At 42.4% G+C, this 22,350-nt stretch overlaps 1 protein-coding gene across 1 annotated transcript in view; it reads right to left on the bottom strand.

The window, feature by feature from the left end:
• The window catches only part of FLII (FLII actin remodeling protein), a 945,835-nt gene that overhangs the window by 546,168 nt on the left and 377,317 nt on the right, over positions 1-22,350 (bottom strand). Inside the window, exon 10 of the mRNA XM_044089594.1 lies at positions 1,132-1,216. Within this exon, the coding sequence (XP_043945529.1) occupies positions 1,132-1,216 (85 nt within the window). The remainder of the gene's footprint in view (positions 1-1,131; positions 1,217-22,350) is intronic.

The following is a 22,350-nucleotide window of genomic DNA, read 5'->3' as shown; positions in this document are numbered from 1 at the left end:
TTAGCATCTCACAACGGAGATCTTGCTTTTTTCGATAACAGAACCAACTCACGCTGCTCGCGCCGCCGCGCAGTAAAGACATCTGCGGAAGGGCAGTAAACAGGCATTATACTATGCCATTATTTAAGAAAAGTAATAGTTTCTTTTCTTAAATAATGTCATGCATAAATAATAACCCCCTGGTCTTAATGGTGTTTGCATGGTTTACTCCACGTTTGGCTTCCGCCTCACCTGGGGCCACCTCGGACCCACCCGGTAACATTACAGGTTATACATTAGGGTGTGCTATAATCACAACCCAGATTTAGATATGCACCCATGTACTCAGAGGGTTAGCTGGGTACAATCAAAATGACTAAAGGCCAGACGTCATTCCTGAGGCCAAGAATCTACTACACTGCAAATACTAGGCACAGGGAAATGGGTGACATTTTTACCAAGAAATGAGAGCTTAACATCTGCACATGCTGCGGTGTATATGTTCAGTGTAAAGCAGCTGCTGTATGCTGTCCAATAAAAATGATGGGAATGCTACCTCCTAAGTCACAGCTGCAACTTCCCACCCCTCTCCCTAACCCCTTCACCACAACAAATGAAAGAATGAGAAAGTAGTCACAGTTGCAGATGTCTCTACTATGGGCAAATGCTGACACTGCAAATCCATTTATTTTAAACAGGCTGAAATTAGCATTTTAGTTTCTTCCTTCAGATGGGAGGGTGTCACACCACCACTACCCCCCTATGTGGGGAAGGGGCTGCACCCTTAATTACTCTTACTCCAAACCACTGTAACATGGATTTAAAGAATAACACTCTGCCCATCTGAAAAATAGGTCACAAAACAAAGATATGAATATGATTTTATCAGTTTTTATCAGGAAAAAATAGTGTTCCTACTGCAGACAATGGTAGTGATGCTGGGGACAATGGAGATCAAAAACAGATGGGAGGGAATCACAGGTATTATCAGTTCTCCATATGAACTCATTAAAAAAAGAAAGAACAAAGATCACAATGTTTCTCAGCAATATGAAATCATTATTGCTACAGATTATATTCAGAGTACTGACTCAAACTGCAGAGTTACTTCAAAAATATAACAAAAAACTTTTTTGCACAGAAATGACCCACCTCAAGGTCTGTAAGGAAGTGAACAGCTTCTGGAACTGTGACAAGACGATTCTTGTTAAGAACCAGTTTCTTTAACTTGCCACATCTGAAAAAAAATGTATGTGATAATTAGGAAAATTCAATACAAGGGCCAGAGGAAACACTTGTATACAAACACACACTTTTTTCTGCAACCACAGTATATTTTTAAAAAGGGGAAAAAAACAGCATGATTACAAGCTGTAATGTTAAGCTAGTAACAGATTTCAACATTTGTTAAAGTCCCATACTACTGGTAGCAATATGATTTAGCAGTACCTTAAATACACTCACTTAAAAACTATAATTTGTCAAATAGAGCTTCTGCACCGATGCTGTAAATTATATAAGGACATTTTCAAGATCAGCCCATATGTGCTCTTCACCTCCTGCTCTCTACCATTTAATGCACATATAATCAGCTACTTTCTCTTTCCCGTTTTCTCACCCTACCTATATTTCTATATTACATCCATCTTAACTTCTCTGCTACTTCATCTTCAGTATGTACCTTTTATCATTCCTACTGTCACCTCTGTTACTATCACAATTGCTGGTTGTAGTTACTACCTTCAGTACACTGTATACCACTCTAATTCCTTGTATTTCATATTACTATGTAAACATTACTGGCATGTACATATTTTGCCTGTCACTACTGCTTGTTTGTAACTGCAACTTTAGGTTTTCTTGCAGTCTTGCTTATTTGTCACTGCTGCTTTATGCTGGCATTTTAATTACTGGTTTATGTTGTCTCACAGCCTGGGTAATGCCTGGAAAGGGTCCTCAGACCACTGCATTCACCCTGTTGTTGTTTTTCTTTCGGCTTTTCCCGGTTAGGGGTCGCCACAGCAGAACTCCGGTCCGCTAATGATTGGCAGTCGATTTTTATGGTGCAGAGGTGCCAGCCCGACGCCCAACCTTCAATAAAGGCATGCCCATTCACGCATGTCTTTCAAATGCCACTCGACCTTGGGGGGGAAATGCAGACTCCACACAGAAGGCGCTCCAGCTAAGAATCGAATGGGAGAACCTCTTGATGTGAGGCGACAACGCTACCGTTGAAACACCGTGGCTTACATTCACCCTGTTAACAAATGTAATAATAAATAAACAAATTGTCATTCTTTTCTTTTCTTTCTCATCACATCTGTACTGCAGTTCAGCTGTTATGCTGAGCAGGTAAAAACACCTGCCTAAATGGAAATATTCCCATATTGATTAATCTAGGTTACATAACCTAAGCCCTGTGTAGAAATGAAAGGACACTAATTTAAATCTCCTATCAAGGCAGTTACTTAAACTAAGGTGTCAGCCAGTGGGAATGTGCATCTGTGGGGGCTGGGTATAAAGCACTACAAATATTCAGAGGAAAAACTCCTACTATTAACTCTGAGTTGGTTTCAACATCAAAAGGCAGATCTTGCCTATCATGATTGGCAAAATAATTGCAATACACTGGTTAGTGACTATTAATTTTGTCAAAGAGGAATGCATTTACATTCATTATCAGTACAGTAATTTTAACTGGGGAAAAATATTTATAGAATCTATAGCACTAGAGGTTTCATAAATATTGTTCTTTACATTACCAAAATAAAGAGGATATGCTGTGGAGAAACAGAGAAGCCTGGACCAATAGCAAATGCTTCACTAAACAATACAGGACCCTTATACACATTCAAATACTTGAAAGGACTTCAAATTATTATTGTTATTGCAAGTCAGATGCCTTTGTGGCAGAATTCCAGGCGTGGGTAATCAATCAATTTACATCATCTTGCAATTACCCTAAAATAGGTAGTCAGCACTTTGCTGACACTTATAGGCATTACCTAGTTGATACAATATAGGCTATCACAAAGCAATTCCCTACCTTCACACTATCATCTCAGGTAATCAATACCACCCAGGACTCTCAGCCACAATCATCCCTACTACATACGTTGTAGGCTATACATCCAGTTTCTGTTCTAGACAAGTACTGCGAAACAAGTCAGAATAGCCTTCAAAGTTAGATGACAAGCAGGGATCATCCTTTGGCAACCTACATCCCTCATTCCACAGAATGTCCCCCATGCACATAAGACCATTTACACATATATTCACCCACTGCTAACCTATGTCCACTTACCCAAATATTTGAAAAAAAAACAGACATGTACAACTCTTAGAACATATAAATAAATATGGCTTTCTGTGCGACTCCAAAGACAGCATTCATTGTTCCTTTAGCACATCGACTGCCTTAATAATAGCCAGAAACTCTATCTTCAACAATATAAATGGCTCACTATTAACAGGTGTACTATTCACTAATATGGCCAGAGCCTTTGAGACTGTCAACTGCAGCCTACTACTTCACAAGCTGAGTAGATCCAGTTTTAGTCAATCCACGAGTGCCTTCTGTGAGGATTCTGCATGTCCTCCCCGTAGTTGGGTGGGCGTTTGAAAGACATACGTAAATGGGCGTGCCTTCGTTGAAGGTTGAACGTTGAGCTGGCACCTCAGCGTTCGTGAAAATCTACTGCCAATCATTAGCAGACCGGAGTTCTGCTGTGGCGACCCCTAACCGGGAAAAGCCAAAAGACAAACAACAACAACAACTATACAGCTGTTCTACACCTATCTACAAAACTGGACCTTTCAGGATACCACAGATAATTAACTTTCTAACAATGATATCCTAAATACAAGCGTTCCTCAGGCATCAGTACTTGTACCGTTTCTCTTTTCACTATTTATAAATGATCTTAAATGCAAACTAGCGAACCTTAACATGATCATGAATGCTGAGGATTTGAGCCATCTAGAGCATATGACATTATGATCTGTAGTGAGAGTAACAGGTTGAGGAGACCTTGGAGAGGTGGAAATATGCTCTAGAAAGGAGAGGAATGAAGGTAAGCAAGACTAAGACATAATATATGTGTGTGAATGAGAGGGAGGCTAGAGGAATGGTGAGGATGCAAGGAGTAGAGGTGGTGAAGGTGGATGAGTTTAAATACTTGGGATCAATAATTCAGAGTAATGGTGAGTGTGGAAGAGAGGTGAAGAAGAGAGTACAGGCAGGGTGGAGTGGGTGGAAAAGAGTGTCAGCAGTGATTTGTGACAGACGAGTACCAGTAAGAGTGAAAGGGAAGGTCTACAAGAGGGTAGTGAGACCAGCTATGTTACATAGGTTGGAGACGGTGGCATTGACAAAAAGGCAGGAGTCAGAGCTGGAGGTGGTAGAGTTAAAGATGTTAAGATTTGCATTGGGTGTGACTAGGATGGACAGGATTAAGAATCAGTATATTAGAGGGTTAGCTCAGGTTGGACAGTTTGGAGACAAAGCCAGAGAGGTGAGATTGCATTGGTTTGGACATGTGCTGTGGAGGGACACTGAGTATATTGGGAAAAGGATGCTAAGGCTGGAGCTGCCAGGTAAGAGGAAAAGAGGAAGGCCTAAGATAAAGTTTATGGATGTAGTGAGAGAGGATATGCAGGTGGCATGTGGTTGGTGAGAAACAGCAAGATGTAGAGGACAGGAAGAAATGGAAAGAGATGATCTTCTGTGGTGACACCTAACAAGAACAGCTGAAAGTAGTAGAAGAAGAAGAGAGTAAACTTCAAGACAGTTTCATAGCCCTCAATAATTGGACACAACAAAACCAGACTGCTCATCAATACACTGAAGTCAAGTATTATGATATTTGGCACTCCAAAGGCTACACAAAACACTCAATATTAACATCACTGACTCAGACGGTTGCATCTTGCCAGTGGTCTCTGAACAGAATTAGCTTGGATTGACAACAGACCCTTCCTTAATCTTCAGCAAGCACAAAGACATCACAATTATACAAATTATTCAGTATTTGTAATTATGCAACAAAATCTCACACTTACTTCTCCCCAGCTCAAAATGCCATAGCTGGAAATGTCCTACTCCCTAAATAGGAATATACAATAACAACACTAGCCCTACACTGTAGTATCAACACACAAAATTCAGTCATCAATAAAATCTACAAAATTGTACTTCTGGCAGATCAAGGCACACTACTGCCAACTACTGGACCAACTTAGATGGTTGCCTACCAAAGAAAGAGCAACTCTTCTCAAATACTCAAAATCCTAAAATTAGAGCACTGCCCACCTCTAAGAAAACCACTACAAATCAGGCAGCAGAACTACTTATTAAAAACCCACAAAAAAACTTGTCCCTAAAAAAGCCCAGATTTAAAAAAGTAGGAGAAAGGACTTTCTCTAAACTCATTCCCTCTATTTGGAACAAAGTTAATGGAAGTAACAGTCAGGATGCCACCACAGATGCATTCAAACATGAGCTAAAACACTATGCTCAATGGCTAACTGAAGTACAACTTGAGCACAATAGCTGAAATACTTAAGTGTAAAACATTCTCTTAATTTTACTTCGCTTGTACCATTCTGAAACATAGCTGCAACTATACTTGTACATAATGTTTCTCTGTTTTGTATGTAAATATATACCTCTTTTTTAAACAAGAAACATCTTTAATAAATTATTATGTATGACATAGGCAATTATGCATTTATAGAAATGAAAACAAACCATATTGACATAATTTTAGTTGCAAACATTATACATTATTTATAATCTATCCAGTTATTGTCCATCCAGCATTACATAGCTGCCTTCTTTTAAACCTTGTTCCTCCTCTGCATGTACTGTTCTCACAGTTCCCCGTTTTTTTCTATGTAATTTGCTCCTACCCTATACTATATTCACTACTTCTACTAAAGCTGGTTTAGACTTTGACTTCCATTTTCTACTAATTGCTTTTTTGGCAGCCATTATAATTAGACTCAGCAAGTCCTTACAATGTCTAGGCAATTCTGACTCTGTAAGATAGCTCAAAAAAATCATTTCCTTAGTTACATGAATTTGCTCACCCAGCATCTCTGACAGAGCAGTCTGCAGGAAATCTTTAAAGTCTGCCAACTCACTACACTGCCAGAACATATGTTCCCAGTTACCTCTTTCTTCCCCATTACACCTCTAACTTTGCTATCTACCTGAGGAAAAAAATGTTGAAGTCTATTTGGGGTATAAAAATACCTATGTAAACACTTCCAAGCAAAGATCCTAAATCTTCTAGACTTTGTTGCATATTTGGGAGACGTACATATATTAGTTCTTTGTGAATCCAGTTATCCAGTCTCTCTTCCCAATTCTTTCTACCCTCCTCTGATCAATTCTTATAGTTATCATGCAATATTTTGGTAGCCGCGGTGGTATGGCGGTAGCGTTGTTACCTCACAGCAAGAGGTTCTCCCGTTCGATTCTCGGCTGGGCTTGGGAGTGCCTTTATGTCCTCCCCATGGTTGGGTAGCATTCGAAAGACGTGTGTGTAAATGGGCATGCCTTCGTTGAAGGCTGGACGTCGAGCTGGCACCTCGGCATTTCGTAAAAATCTACTGCCAATCATTAGCGGACCGGAGTTCCGCTGTGGTGACCCCTTACCGGGAAAAGCCGAAAGACAAACAGCAACATCATGCAATATTTTGTATGTTCTACTATTTATTCCTTTTTTAACAGCAGCTTCCATTCTAGATTCCACTAAAAACTCTACCAGTGCTGGCCTTTCACTTAGAATTCCCCTATTTCTTTCTCTTTGCCTACACTTTGATACCAATCTTTGATAGGTAAAGGCAATCCTCTAGCCTAAAATCCAAATAAATTCTAGGCCTCTTCCCATTCTTTACCTTTCCCCCTCTACTTATTTACTCCCAATACCTTGGTTATTTTGCCAGTTTTCTCAAACAATGTTGGCTTAGTTCTTAGAATACTGTCTGCTACTTTATGAATATAATATGCTACAGGGATATTGTTATTCTCCTTATGAATCTGCATCCAAAATCCCAGTCTCTCCTTGTTTCTTGAGCTTCCCCCCTGTTTCAGCACCATCCCTTTCCACCTTGAATTATAGGTTTCTGTTTGTGCTATGTTTAGGAGCCTTAACTGTGTAGCTCTAAAAATACCCCTTCTAATCAGGAAATCCCAAATGTCTTTGTTCAGTTGGAAGAATCAGCTTATCCCACTCGACTCTTGCCATCCTCCCCTCCAGAATAAAAATTTTCAGCTCTTTATTAACTATCCACAACTTCACCTCTGGTTGATAAAAATATGCCTGATCTGTGCAAAAAACTAAAGGGACTGACAACATTTTAACTGCTTGTATCTTACTATCTATATATCAGAGTTTCCAGTTTCTCCATTTTTGTAGTATCTTTTGTTTAGTCTCTTCCCACATATCCATAGCTGCCACACCAGAATAATTTTAAATCCATACTCCTAACTACTTCATGTTATCATGTCCCCATAAATATGGATATTGCTGAACCAATTCTTCTGCGGGTACATAATTTACAGCTATTGCATTTGCTTTAGCTTCATTAATTTTGCACCCCAAAAAGATTGAAACTGCCTCAAAATGTTCCATGACACTGAAATTTCCTTTTCTGGCTTTATCAGGTATAAAATAAAAATCTGCAAATAAAGCCAGCTTTTCTTGCCTACCATACCAATTATATCCTTGAATTTCTGAGTCTCTTCTAAATATAGGACAAATAACGGGGAAAGAGGACACTCCTGCCTGGATCCTCTGCTCAAATAGAAATTATCAGAGAGAAACCAACCCACTTTAATTTTCATTTCTGATCCCTCATATATCCCCCTAATCAAACTTATAATTTTATTAGGGAATGCAAATGCTTCCATTGCCCCGCTCAAACTCCCAGCTTACTCTGTCAAATGCTTTCTCTGCATCAAGACCCAGCAACAGTGGTATTTTCTTACATTCTGCTTCCCTCTGGACCATCAATGTTCTCAATGTCGTCAAATGTTTGCCTCCCCTCCATAAAACTACTCTGATCCATATACATCAGTTTTGGCATCACCTTTGCCATTCTTTTAGCCATTATAGGCAAACATTTAATAATCATGGCTTAGGATTGAAATGGCCCTGTATGAAGCTAGATCTGATGGATCTTTACCCTCTTATTACAGCCACCATCGCTTTCTTCCTGGATGTTGGTGTTTCCTCTCCTCTCCTCTTAAAATACTGTTAAACAAAACCTCCCAGATCCTTATCAGTTTTTACTTCTTGGCTTCCAAATTTCCACAGAAATACCATCTATTCCTGGGAACTTTCCTGTGGATTGGTCATACATCAAACATTTTTATCTCATCTCCTCCTATCCTGTTAAGTAATTGAGCCTCATCTACCTCTAACCTTGACATATTTAATTCTTCCATAAACTTTCCACTTGTACCTTTTCTTGCTCTCCATATTTCTCTATTTTATACAGACTTTCATAAAATTCTAGTATCCCTACATGATCTCTTATCTTCCTTGTTGTAGGCTCCCTATGCTTGGTGACAATCCTTTCTGCCGAGTCATTGTGCTTAAAGTTTTTTTTTGCTTTGGCATTATTATCAAAAAATCAGTTGCTCAACAGCAATCTTTCTAAACTCATGCATATTACCATGGTCATCCTTTACTTTCTGCTTTGCGTTCTACAATTGCTCCTCTTCTTATTCTGTGAGATTACATATTCTGCAATACTTTAACACTGGTTAGTCCCTCTGAATAATTTTTGCTGCCTCTTAACCATATCTCTCTCTTTTACTTCCACCCTATTTTTTAGACTCCACTTTAATTTTATTCCACTCCCTAGCTATACTTTCAGAAGAAATGTCTGTCTTCTCTAATAACTCTTAAAGAACTTCCACTACCCATTCCTTAAAGTCCTCTCTTTTCAACAGATAAGTGGGAAAGTGCCAGTGTCTAATTTTTTTTTATTTCATTACTCTGCATTTTTATTTTAGTTATTATTGGCACATGATTTGAAATAGTTATTGGATGCATATCAAAACTTTCAATTAAAAGCATACTGTATGTTCCTGTGAAATAAGTTCTGCCTAGCCTAGCCCACTTTTTGTATCTTTGGGAGTAATTTGTAAATTTGCTCCAAACTCCTAATACCAAATTCACATCTTCCATGCTAAATATCTGTAAATATACACCTCTTGTACAAAATCTTTCTGTATTTGTATGTAAACATGCAACTATCCTGTAAACTGCATTGTACTGCAACTTCTGTCAACTTCTGTCCACTGGGCCTTGATCATGGCTGAAAAGGGTCTGTTGAACACCCCATTTACACAGTTATCAAACAGTAGTAAGAAAGAAAGAAAATAGCTTTTCATGACAGAGTACTTTATTAGTGGTGATGATGAGGATATTAGTGGTGATGATGAGGACACATAAAATACAGTTGTGTACCTACTATAAATGTAGATGTTCGAGTGTATTCACTGTTGCAGTCATTACACTTGGATTATCCTGCTGGCAGGCTACCCGCAGTCGGCCTGAATTCCAAAGTCCTGGTCCGGCGTCGGTTGCTGTCACCTCTTCCCTGACGTCAGTGCGCCAGGGGTATATAAGATGCAGCCGACGCCATTTTCTTCAGTTTTTCTTGCCCCAGATGTCAGGTGCCCCCAAGAAGGTAGGCAATACAAATTGCTTATAAAAACATACACTAAAATGAAACAATACCTTCATCTACAAGCAAATACACCACATAGGTTGTATAGGATAGAGAAGTATAGATAAGTCCCAGCAAAGAAAGGGGGATGGAGGGAGGGTAACCTGGACTGCAACAGTGAATACACTTGAACATCTACATTTATGGTAGGCACACAACTGTACTATGTTCATTGTGTTTCACTGTTGCAGTCATTACACTTGGGTTGAATCCCAAAGCTGAGGTAGGGCGGCTGGGTCTAAATAGGATTTGGAGTGGCTAAAAGGCCCTGCAGAACTGCAGTGGCAAAGCCTGCTCTGGATTTAGAGTAAAGAGGTAAGTGATAATGCTTGGTAAAAGTGTGCACTGAACTCCAAGTTGCAGCCTCCAAAATTTCCTTGGCTGGCACTCCTCTGAGAAAGGCTGCTGCCCTGGTAGAATGTGGCCTAATATTCTTAGGCACTGACTTGCCATGCTGTGCATAGCAGAAACGAATGCAGTGTCCTATCCATTTTGAAATAGTCTGCTTTGAAATAGCCTTTCCTTGTGATCCTGCAGCATATGCTACAAACAGTTGCTCAGTTTTTCTGAAAGCTTTTGTTTTGTCCAAGTAGAAACGTAGCTGCCTGTGTATGCCCAAAGAGTGCAGAAGTCTCTCCCCTTTATTCTGGGGATTTGGATAAAATGTTGGCAAATGAATGGCTTGGTTAAGAGCCACACTGGATGCTACCTTTGGCATAAATGTTGAGTTTGTCTTTAGAGAAACCCTGTCTGGATGAAAAATGATAAAAGGTTCCACTGCCATTAAGGCCTGTAACTCTGAGACTCTTCTTGCTGAAGTTAATGCTAGAAGCAGAGCAGTTTTCCATGATAAGAATTTTATATCAGCTGTATTGGCTGGCTCAAAAGGAGGCAGTGTGAGTTTTTCCAAGACAAAGTTGAGGTCCCATGTAGGTATTGCTGCTCTCCTTGGGGGTCTTATGTTTTTTGCCCCTCTGAGGTACTGTCTTAGCAGTGGATGTGAGAAAATAGGAGGTTCCGTATTGTAATGAGCTGAAATGGCAGCGGCATGGATCTTAACTTGATGAGAAGGATAGGCCTTTGTCCAGCATCTCAGTTAGGTATTGTAAAATCTGAGGAATATTTGGAACAAGTGGTTCAAGTCCTTGTGCCTGGTTCCAAGCACAGAATCTCTTCCATTTTTCTGCATAAGATTTCCTGGTGCTGGGTGTCCTGGCTTCCAAAATGACATCCAAAACAGCTTTAGAGAGAGAAGTGTTCTAAGTGGCTATATTATTTGCCATGCAGCCAGATTTAAGGTTCTGAGTTGGCTGTGCAGGATCTGATTGTTTTCCTGAGTCAGAAGATGAGGAATTTGAGGTAAAGTCCAGGCAGGGCCTTGAGACAAGCTCTTTAGGATTGGATACGAGTGCTGGCGTGGCCAGTCTGGGGCAATCAGAATAATTTTTGGCTTCTCTTGTCTGACTTTTAGGAGTACCTTGGGAAGGACAGGCAGTGGTGGAAAGGCATAAACTATTAGGGTTTTCCAGCTGAATGATAGAGCATCCACTTTCCATGCTTGAGAGTGATAAGTCCTTGTGCAGAATTTCTGTAGTTGGCAGTTGTGAGGGGAGGCAAACAGATCTATGTCTGGGCATCCCCATTTCCTTGTTACCATGCTGAAGACCTGTGGATCTAGTTTCCACTCGTGAGGGTCCATGAGGTTTCTACTTAGTTCATCTGCCAGAGTATTTTGCTTTCCTGGCAGGAATTGTGCCTGCGGATGTACTTGATAGGTCAGTGCTGTGTTCTACAAAGTCATGGCTTGCCTGCAGAGGGGGTAGGAACGTGTACCCCCTTGCTTGTTTATGTACCACATAACTGTAGTATTTTCTGTCTTTAGCAATAGTTGTCCTGGATGTAGTAGATCCTTGAAGGCTGTCAGGGCATTCTGTACAGCTAGCATTTCTTTTTGATTGATATGAAGATGCATTTGGTCCGCGGGCCACGTGCCCTGAATACATTTTCCTGCCATGTGTGCCCCCCAGGCATAATCCGATGCATCTGTTGTTAGTGTCTGCCTGGCCGTGGGTAAAGTGAAAGGCTGTCCCTTGTTGTGGTGACAGGCCAGTGCCCACCATCGAAACTCCTGTTGCAGGCAGGGAATAAGAGTTATTATTGTTTCCAGGCTGTGGCAATGTTGAGTCCAAACACCTTTTAGATACCATTGTAGCTTCCTCATATGCAGTCTTGCATATGGAATTAACAGGATGCAGGATGTCATGAAGCCCAAAGCCTGCAGAATTTTGCTTGCAGGTAGCTGGGTCTTTGTTGCCATCATTTGAAAGTAATGAGTCCGTTGCCTTTGCTTGTCTGGCATGAGATAAGCCATCTGGGCAGTTGTATTTAAGCTTGCACCCAGGAATATTATCTCTTGAGAGGGCACTAGTTTTGATTTCTTTTCATTTACTGTGTACCCTAGGCAAATTAATAATCTTTTTACAAACGCCAGATGCTTGAGTAGAATGTCCTTGCTCTCTGCTTAAATAAGGCAGTCATCCAAGTAGGGATATATTTGAATTCCTTTTTGTCTGCAAAATGCAATTACTGGTGCCAGGCATTTTGTGGAGACCCTGGGCACAACAGATAAGCCAAAGGACAGTGCAGAGAATTGGTAATGTATTGAGCCAGCTATGAATCTGAGGTATCTTCTGCAAGATTGTCTGATTGGGACATGCAGGTATGCCTCTTTGATGTCCAAAGTAACTAGCCAAGCCTTCTTGCCCAGCATGGGTAGAAGTTGCTGCAGTGTCAACATTTTGAATTTTGGAACGTCCAGGAAAGTATTTAGAATAGACAGATCCAGTATTGGTCGCCAGGCTTTGTTCTTTCTGGGTACCAAGAAAAGTCTTGAGTAAAATCCTTGCCCCTGCTCTTGCTGTGGTACTTTGTGAATAGCCCTCATGTCCATGAGAGCAGAAATTTGTTTTTGTGCCTCTGCCCATTGATTGTGTGGCAGGTCTTGCATACCTTTTGACCTTGGTAGGGTGTGAAAGTGGAACCTATAACCCCAAGAAACAATATTCAGAACCCATTTGTCCTGGGTGATCATGTGCCAGTTTTGTGAGAAAAGTGCTAGTTTTTCCCCTAAGGGCACTGCCAAAAGGTAAGTGCTTGGTATTTGTAGAGGAAAGTCATTGGGACTGTTTTCTATAAGGTTGTGATTTGTCTTCTCCACCTTTGGGGGCTGAAGCACCCCATTGTTTAGGTCTGTATGAGCCTTGGGGCTCAGATCTGCCTCTTGGGCGTCTGTATCTGCCTCTTTGTGGCCTGTCTGACACTGGAAAGGACCAATTTTAGAAGGCCAGTTCCTGCTAAATCTAGGTGGCTGAACCTGTTAAGAAATCCTTTACTGTCTGCATTGATTTTGCTTTATCCTCCATTTTCTTTAACACCTTCTTCTGCCTTAACACCAAACAAAGTATCATGCTGTAATGGAGCATCCAATAACTTTGCTTTAACATGATCAGGTAAACTCTGTTCTTTTAACCAAGCATGCCTTCGAATGACAGAACCTGTAACTGCGGCTCTGCAAGATGCCTCTAATGAATCAAAACCACATTGCAAAGTATGCTTTCCCACTTGTTCAGCTGCATGCAATAAATCCTGCATTTCCTTGTTCTCAGGACTTTCAGGACTTATAAGCATTTTCTGTTTTAGCAAATACATTAGGTGTTGTTGATATTTAAGCATGTGAAACTGGCAGTTTAAAGCCCTTACAGCTAAAGTAGCAGAGGTGTAAACTTTCTTCCCCCATCTGTCCAGTGCTCTAGAATCCCTATCTGAGGGAACAGGGTTTTTTGCAGTGGAAGCCTTGACCCCTTTGGGACCCTAAGAAATAGTTTCAGGATCAGAAACAGGGTTTTTATAAAGAAATTTATGAGAATCTGGAACCCTGTAGTACCTATCTGGCTTAACTGGTGCAGGGGGTAAAGAATCAGGAGTCAAACTGGATTCAGAAAAAACATCAACAATATCTAGTACAGGGAGGATAGCAAGAGGCCTGTGCTGAGGCAATAAAAAAAAGTCTCTGAGCCTTTTCTTGGATTCTGAATAATCCTGGCTCTCCCAATGGAAATGCTCCCTCATGGTGTGCAGGGTTTCCCCAAAAGAGTAGTCCTCAGGAGGAGAAGCTGAAGGGATAGATTCTCCAGCATCAGAGTCCTCATAAGGAGGAAGAGAATATCCCTGTTCTGAAGAGGAATCAGAAGAAATAGAAACCTGGTCAGAGGAGTCATAGTCAGTGTCTTGCCTAGGCCTTTTATCAGGAGGGGGATGGGAACTCCTGATCAAAGTAATTAGGTCCTCGACCATTTTGAGCATCTATTTCTTTGGCATGGATGACTGTCCAGGAGAATGCTGTACTTGTTTCTTTGTCTTTAAAGGTGTTTTAGACTTTGCCTTAGCTGCTGAAGTAGTCTTGACAGTAAGCTGTGTAGGTCTGAAAACACCCTCAGAAGTAGATGCCTGCTCAGCGGCTCCGGACCAATCTGAGGGAATTGTTTCCGTAGGCCCAATACCTTGAGTTTCCAGAGGCCTAGCTGTCTCCACGTGGAAGTCGGAGGCAGCCTGTGGCTCTGAGGTAGCGGGTGTCAGGGGCTGCAAAAGCGCCTCACTGAAAACCAGCGACTGGCCTAGAAGAGGCTTCGTCGTCAGTTTTGGACCTCGGATGCCTGTCTTTTTCTTTGTCCTTGCGTTTTTTATGAACTCCGGTCATCGGTTGTTCCGACGGCATTATATAGTTAAACCTTTGGCCAAAGTAATGTAAAGCAAAATCGAACAGACGCTTAATAGTGCGTTGGCTGAATCTAGCACAAAACCGACAACTAGCAATGTCGTGGTCAGGGCCTAGGCAAGGAATACAGTAAGAATGAAAATCCTTTTGAGGTATTTGCTTCCCCACAAGAAATACAATTGTTAACTTTTACTGACATCGGTCTGGAGCAAGAAAAAGTTTTCCCAACAGGGTACTTAGCTTTATTGAAGACTTCGGATCTGAAATTCAATTTCAAAAATCTCAGGAGTCGGCCGACCGGCACTTTCGAACTGCTTTTGCTTCGGGCACCATGTGGCAAGAAAGACAGGGGAAAATGGCATCGGCTGCATCTTATATACCCCTGGCGCACTGATGTCAGGGAAGAGGCAACAGCAACCAACGCCGGACCAGGACTTTGGAATTCAGGCAGACTGCAGGTAGCCTGCCAGCAGGATAACCCAAGTGTAATGACTGCAACAGTGAAACATGAACATCAATATTAAGTTTGGCGTACTCGTTCTCTGGGTTACATGTTAAGGATGTATAGTTCTCATGTTGGTATCGAGTCCCAAGATTCTTTCTTTTTATGATTTTAAAAGCATACTCTTTCATATAATTTTTACTTTAGCATAGTCCTTTGGAATGTGTTTTATGTATGGGGAATACATGGAAAAATGGGTCGGCTACCATGCAAAGTAATGCTAGTTTACCATGTATTACATGTACTTGAATTTGATGAATGGTATATAACTTGAGTGAATGTTCCCCACAGTTAGTTCCAGTTTAACTTCTTGTTCCTTTCTACAAGTATATTTTCCCAGTAACTTGATTTTTGGACTAGATGTTTGACAAATTCATTATGTATGTCCGTGTATATGTAAGGGACATTACAGTTACGCAAGTAAGCTTGCCATAACAGTAGATGTTCAAATAGAACATTGTTGCAGTAGCCTAAACTTAGTAGGACATATCTTGCCAAGGATTGGATGACCAGCCAGCTTTGAAACCTTTAGGGTACGTTCCAGGTGCACTAACTTCTGCACACCTTGAGAAAAGTAGCATACAATCATCATTAGTTAAGGTACCAAACTCTCTCAGCCTTCTTGCCTCAGAGCAAGGGAAGGTAGAGCCTTGACAATAAGGTCTGTGCTTGAAGAAAGGGAAATGAACATATCCACATCCTGGCATAAAAAAACAAAAATAAAAACAAAACAAAAAAACACTAAGTGGGTGGAGGGAGGGTGTTCCTACTCCAACAGTTATCTATTTGAATGGATATTGTTATGAAAAGTTTACTTACACAAGTGTATCATGTACATCATTAAATCACGGTTGCAATATTCTAAACTACATTTATTTACTTAACATTTGTTAACCGTGAAAGTCCGACTTGGAACAAGCCAGTTTTCAGGGGAGGCCTGGGGAGAAATGCTTCAGACACATGTTTTTGTGTAACATGGGAGGAAACCGGGACACCCAGAGGAAACACACAAAAATGCAGGGAGGACATCCAAACTCAGCACAGAAGGCACCACAGCCGAGAATCGAATTGGAGAACCTCTTGCTGTGAGGTGACAATGCAAACTGCTGCACCACTGCACCATCCAAAAGTATATGGGATGAATAACAAGAACTTAGAATGAAAGGGAGGAAGAAGGATCAGCCCCTGAAAAACAGTCTTGGCAAAACCTGCTCTGAACCTACAAAAATAATCTAGTTTGTAATGCTAAACAAAGGTGTGCACAGATGACCAAGTTGCTACCTCCAGTATATTTCTAGAGCCCACCCTTTTCCAAAAATCCACATAAGTAGCCAAAGCCTAACTAGAGTTGGCCCAAATCTTGCCTAAAGTGTCTTGCTATGGTGAGAATAACACACAGCAACAGTATGAGACAACCATTTTGATGATGTTTGTTTTGACACAGATTGTCTCTTTTCTACACCTTCATAGGAAATAAGCAGATAGTTTAAATTTCTGAAGGCTTTTGTCCTCTCAGTGTTGTGTTTGAGTTACCTGTGAACATCCAGGATGTGCAGATGTCTTTCTCCCCTATTTTTTTTTAGTTCTGGATAAAAAACAAGGAGATGAACAGCCTGGCTCAAAGTAATCTGAAGGATTTGTTTTTGAATCTTCCCTATCTTTATGAAATCACCATAAGAGCTTGTAACCAAGATACTCTTCTTGCAGAAGTCAAAGTGATGAGTAACACCGTTTCCTAGATAAAAAGTTCCAATTAGCTTCATGAGCATATTCAAAAGAAAAAAAGTCTTAAATTTCTCCAATACAAAACTAAGATCCCAAGAAGAAGCCACCTGTCTTCTAGCTGAACGACTACTGTTTCACTTGAGGCCAGGTTGTAATGAGAACGATTCATGGGTAGGGCAGGCAGAGATACCTGAGAGATGAATCTTGACATAAGAATAAGAAAAGCCAGAGGATAACAACAGACACAACATTGTAGAATCAGAGGCATCTTAGCCTTAAAGGTTTTTGTTGGTTTTGTCATCAACTAGAAAATCATTTTCCCTTATCCAAATATGAATTCCTAGTAGCAGGCCTCTTTGACTACTTCACTATCTGCTGCACATGCTGAGAAAACAAGTAAATAAAAGGTATTAAAATTCTACAATCCATGCAGTGAGTTTAAAACATTGAAGGTTGGGGAGGATCAATGAACCCCTGCATTGTGAGCAAATCCATCCTATGAGGAAGCTTGTGGTAAATGCCCTTGGCCATAAGGAGAAAAGGGGAGAAAGTATAGTTGTATAATATATTTTACACAACTGCACTATGTCCTTTTATTCTACTGTTGCAGTATTCTTAACATGAGGGAGACTGCCAAAGCTCAGGAAGAAACTTGGGAGGAGGAATGACCAGCAGAGCTGTTTATAAAGCCATGAAGAATGGACCTAGCAAAACCAGTTCTAGCTCTGGATATTCCATCCAACTCATAGTGTTTGGTAAAAGTATGCACAAAAGTCCAGGTAGCTGCCTTAAGAATAGAGTTAGTGTCCCAACCCTTGAAAATAAGCACCAGAAGAAGCCACAGCCCTAGCAGAATGAGCCTCAACAGAACTTACCATGAAAGACATAACAAAAGGACACAGCTTTAGAAATCCAAGAAAGAACTGTCTGCTAGGAAACGGCCAGTCCCAAAGACCTGGGATGAAAGGAAACAAAAAGATGATCAGATTTCCAGACAGCCTTAGTCTTAACCAAATAAAATCGGAGTTGTCTATGCACATCCAAGGTGTGTAGTACCTTCTTGCTAGCAGATTGTGGATAAGGAAAAAAAGTGGGCAAATAAACAGACTGATTAAGAGACAACTCATTCACCACCTTGGACATAAAAGAAAAAGAAGTTATGTACCTACCATAATGTTCCATGTTAGTTGTCTTCATCTCGCCTTCCTTCTTGCTGGTTGGGTTCGGAGCTGATCCTCGGCTCTGACTCGGCCATCTTCTATAGCTCGAGAGCTGTTTACTGGCTCGAGGCCACCCCTTATCCCAAGATGCCTAGCGCTAGCTACCCAGATCTCGTTTGGAATAGCTAACACCAGACATAGCTATAGAAAGAACCCCTCCAAACAAAGGGTTAAGCACACCTGTGCTACTGTCTAAGTCAGTAGAGGAAACAAACCAGAAAACACTCAGCCAGTGAAACCTGAACTCCTCTCGGTCCAAAAGGACAGGGGGATGGAGGGGGGGATGCAAGAAGGAAGGCGAGATGAAGACAACTAACATGGAACGTTATGGTAGGTACATAACTTCTTTATGTTAAGTTGTCAATCTCGCCTTCATTCCTCCTGGTTGGGACAGCATCCCTAGCACCTACAATCCTGGGTGGCTCATTGGGACAGACTCCTCAGAACAGCAGAACCAAAGTTAGCTCTACTCCTGGAGACCAAATCCAACTTGTAATGAGAAATAAAAGTATGGGGATTTGCTCACGTAGCAGCGGCACAGATAGAGTCCATGGGCAACCTAGACTGGAAGGCTACAGAGGTGGCTAAGGCCCTGGTAGAATGACCTTTTGGTTTGACTGGCAAATCTTTGTTCCTTAGTTGATAGATAAAGGTAATGATGTGAGACAACCACCTGGATAAGGTCACTTTGGAAACTGGGAGACCTTGTTTGCCCCGAGCATAGGAAAGGAAGAGTTGGTCCGACTTCCTAATTTCCTTCATCCTATGAAGGTAGAAACGCAATTGTCTATGGACATCCAGTTGATGTAGCTTGTATTCTGCCTTGTTGGTATGGTTAGGAAAAAACACAGGTAGGTCTATAAACTGGTTCAAATTATTTTCTAGATAGAAATTTCATGGAGCAGGACGCTGCTGGTTCAAAAGGGGGCATAATCAAAGAGGATAGTACCAAATTAAGGTCCCAAGGAGGAGGGGGATCTCTCACTAGGGGTCTAAGAAGAGTCGCCCCTCTTAAAAAGGCTTTGCATAGCTTATGAGACATAATGTTTGCATTGGAACAACCAACATGAAAATTTGAAATGGCCACTAATTTAACCCTGACTGTAGCAGAGGCAGACCCTGAATGAAAGAGTTCTGATAGGAACTCCAAGATTTCGTGGATAGGGGCTGTGAAGGGGTCTATGTTCCTAGCCTCTGCCCAACAAGAAAAACGTTTCCATTTGCTGGTATAGGTCCTTCTAGTGGCAAACTTATGGGAGGAGACAATAATATCGCGAACGGCTGGGAAAATGCTGGGAAGCCTGGCTAAGGCTGGAAGTGGAGCAACCAAGCTGCGAACTGGAGTGTTTGAAGTAAATGATGAAGCCCGCCTGATTGATGAATCAGAAGGTCTGGAATGGGGTCAGAGTCCAAGGCTGCTCGAGAAGGTAGCGGTGCAGGAATGGGAACCATATCTGTCGAGGCCAGTATGGGGCAATGAGGACCATTCTGCAACCCAACGACATTGCTTTCTGTATGAGTTTCAGTATCAGGGGAAATGGAGGGAATGCATAAAGAAGTCCCTGAGGCCAATCGTGGACCAGAGCATCTCTGGGAGAGTGACCAGGAAGCGGAAGAAGAGAGAAGTAGTTGCTGCATTTGCTGTTGAAAGGGGTGACAAAAAGGTTGCAGCAAGGCTGTCCCCATTTGCTGAAGATCAGATCCGCAACCGCTTGATTCAGAGACCACTTGTGAGGCATGAGAATAACTCGGCTGAGCCTGTCCGCTATGATGTTGGACCTCCTAGGGATGTGCGTCGCAATCAGAAATCGTTGGGAAGAAATCGCCCATTGCCAGAGTCTGAGCGCTTCTCGACATAGGGGGTAGGACCTGGTCCCGCCTTGCTTGTTGATGTACCACACCACTGACATGTTGTCCGTTTGAACTGCAATGGTCCCAGAAGGGAGAGAGTCCTGAAGAGCTTGCAACGCTAAGAGCACGGCTCTCATTTCCAAGACATTGATATGCAGATGGTACTCGTGAGGCTGCCAAGTGCCTTGGACTGTCCTGACTTGATAATGCCCCCCCACCCTATCAGGGAGGCGTCTGTGGTCACTGTGGCAACTGGAGGGGGCTGAATGAAGGGTCTGCCCTGAGACACTAATGGGGAGACCATCCACTAGGAAAGGTGCCTTTTGCATGCTTCTGTAATCATGATCATGTGAGACATGGGGAGCTGCTGGAAGGACCACTGTGTGAATAGAAGCCACTGCAGGATTCTCTTGTGAAAGCGGGCCAGGGGTATCAGGAGAATTACCGCTGCCATAGAACCTAGAGATTTGTACCCTCTTGCATTGCATGAGGACTTGAACTTGCTGGCGAATTGTCGACACACTATCAGAAGGTAACTTTGCGAACATGCTTCTTGTATTTAAGTCTGCTCCTATATAAGTAATAGACTGACAGGGCAACAAGGCAGATTTTTCGAAATTTATGGTGATGCCTAGTTGGGAGCAAATTGAAATTGTATGGTCCCTGGCTTGAAGGAGCTGATGCCTGGTAGTAGCAGTAAGGAGCCAGTCGTCTAGATATGGAAACACCTGGAATCCCTGACGTCTCAGGTGAGCCGTGACCACTGCCATACATTTGGTGAACACCCTGGGGGCTGTGGTGAGACCAAAGGGCAGAGCTCTGAACTGGTAATGACTGGCTCCCAGCCGGAAGCGAAGGAATCTCCTGGAGCGCCTGTCCATTTTGATGCGATAGTACGCATCCTGGAGATCTATAGAGCACATCCAATTGTCCTGACCCAAAAAGGGTAGAATGGACTGTAGCGTGACCATCCAAAACTTTGTTCTTTGAACAGACTTGTTCAGTCTGCCAAGATCTAAAATAGGTCTCCAGTCCCCTGTCTTTTTTGGTACCAAAAAGAACCTTGAGTAAGTTTCGGATCCATGTTGGTCTGCTGGGACTTCCTAGATGACTCTTTTTCTAGCAGTTTTGACACTTCTATAACTGCTTGATCCCTCAGATTGGGTGGAACATCTGGGAGGGACTTGCATGACAGTAAGGGGGGCCGAATGAATGGAATTCTGTAACCTCCGGATATTATTGAATGCACCCATTTGTCTTGTGTTATGCTTAGCCAGGCTTTTAGGTACAATGAAAGTCTTCCCCCGACTGCCTCCAGAGACGGACAGTCGGGCAATCCCTCAGGGATGTTGGAAGGGCTTGTCAGAGAAGGATTCTTTATTACCCTGGTTCTGCGGACCCCCTCTGCCACGAGGGCGGCGTCTGTTTCTATTGTTATTTCCTCCTCTGCACCTGGAGGAAAAATCACTACGTGTGTCAGGCAAAGATCCCTGGGATTTTCGAAACCACATCTTTCCACTCTTCTGACCCTTAGGGTATGGTCTAGAGAGGGGTGGAAAAATGGACTCCTACGGCAGCGAGAGTCTTGCCTTCCTGCTCACACCTAGTAAGAGTGTCTTTCACCTGTGGTCCAAAAAGAAAGGAACCGTCAAAGGGAGTGTTGGTGAATGACGCTCTGAAGGGTTCTGCAAAATTACACAACCGCATCCATGCATGTCTCCGAAGTGCTACGCCTGTGCCTGCGGCTCTACTCGCCCCATCGGCTGCATAAGAAATGAGCCTCATGGAGGAGTTGACTACTGAGTGAAGGGTTGCCAGCTAAGAGGACACTTTAGCCTGAGCCCCTTGAGCTGATGGATCCTGTAGGGTATCTCCAAGCTCTTTCAGGAGATCCCTCTGAAGCCTGATGAAATGGCATAAGTAATTCAGAGACCTCATGGAAAAGGTAGCTGAAGCAAACAATCACTTCCCGTATCTGTCCATGGTCCTGGACTCCTTGTTAGAAGGATGGACAGAGGAAGAAGTTTCCGCCAACTCCTTTTTAGTGGCTGTTGCTACCACCATGGCATCCACGGGAACACCCTTAGTGAGGAACTGCTTGTCAGGGGGAGCAGTAATAAACTTGCCCGGTCTCCTCGGGGTTGGTTCCACTGTATCCGGGGCTGACAAAGCCCTTCGAGCCACCACCGACATTAGTGGATCGAAGGGCGGAGAAATCCAGGAGGTGGAGGGTCAGGAACCGAACGCATCCAGGAAAACAGATTTGTCCACGGTAGGGGCTAGGGTATTCCAGTTCCCCCTCTGCTTAAGGATTTCTAGGATGTCCGCAAAGGAAACATCTTCAGAGGAAGATCTCGGGGACCCTTCCAACTCATCCAAATCCGTATCCGAAGTGACAGACTCGGGGGAGTCAATGTGATTCCTCTTGCACTTCTTCTTCTGGGGGGGCTCATCTGAATGCCTCAGAAGAAGAGGAACCACCCAACGGGGTGACCTGGAGCATTGGTTCCCCATGCTTGGGGTCTGGAGGAGCGACAGAGGTTGACGCAGGC

The sequence above is a fragment of the Protopterus annectens genome, chromosome 12.part0 (genome assembly GCF_019279795.1).
Source record: "Protopterus annectens isolate FY-2018-M chromosome 12.part0, PAN1.0, whole genome shotgun sequence".
Taxonomy (NCBI): domain Eukaryota; kingdom Metazoa; phylum Chordata; order Ceratodontiformes; family Protopteridae; genus Protopterus; species Protopterus annectens.
Note: the sequence above shows the minus strand (reverse complement) of the source record. Positions and strands in the feature narration are given on the sequence as shown.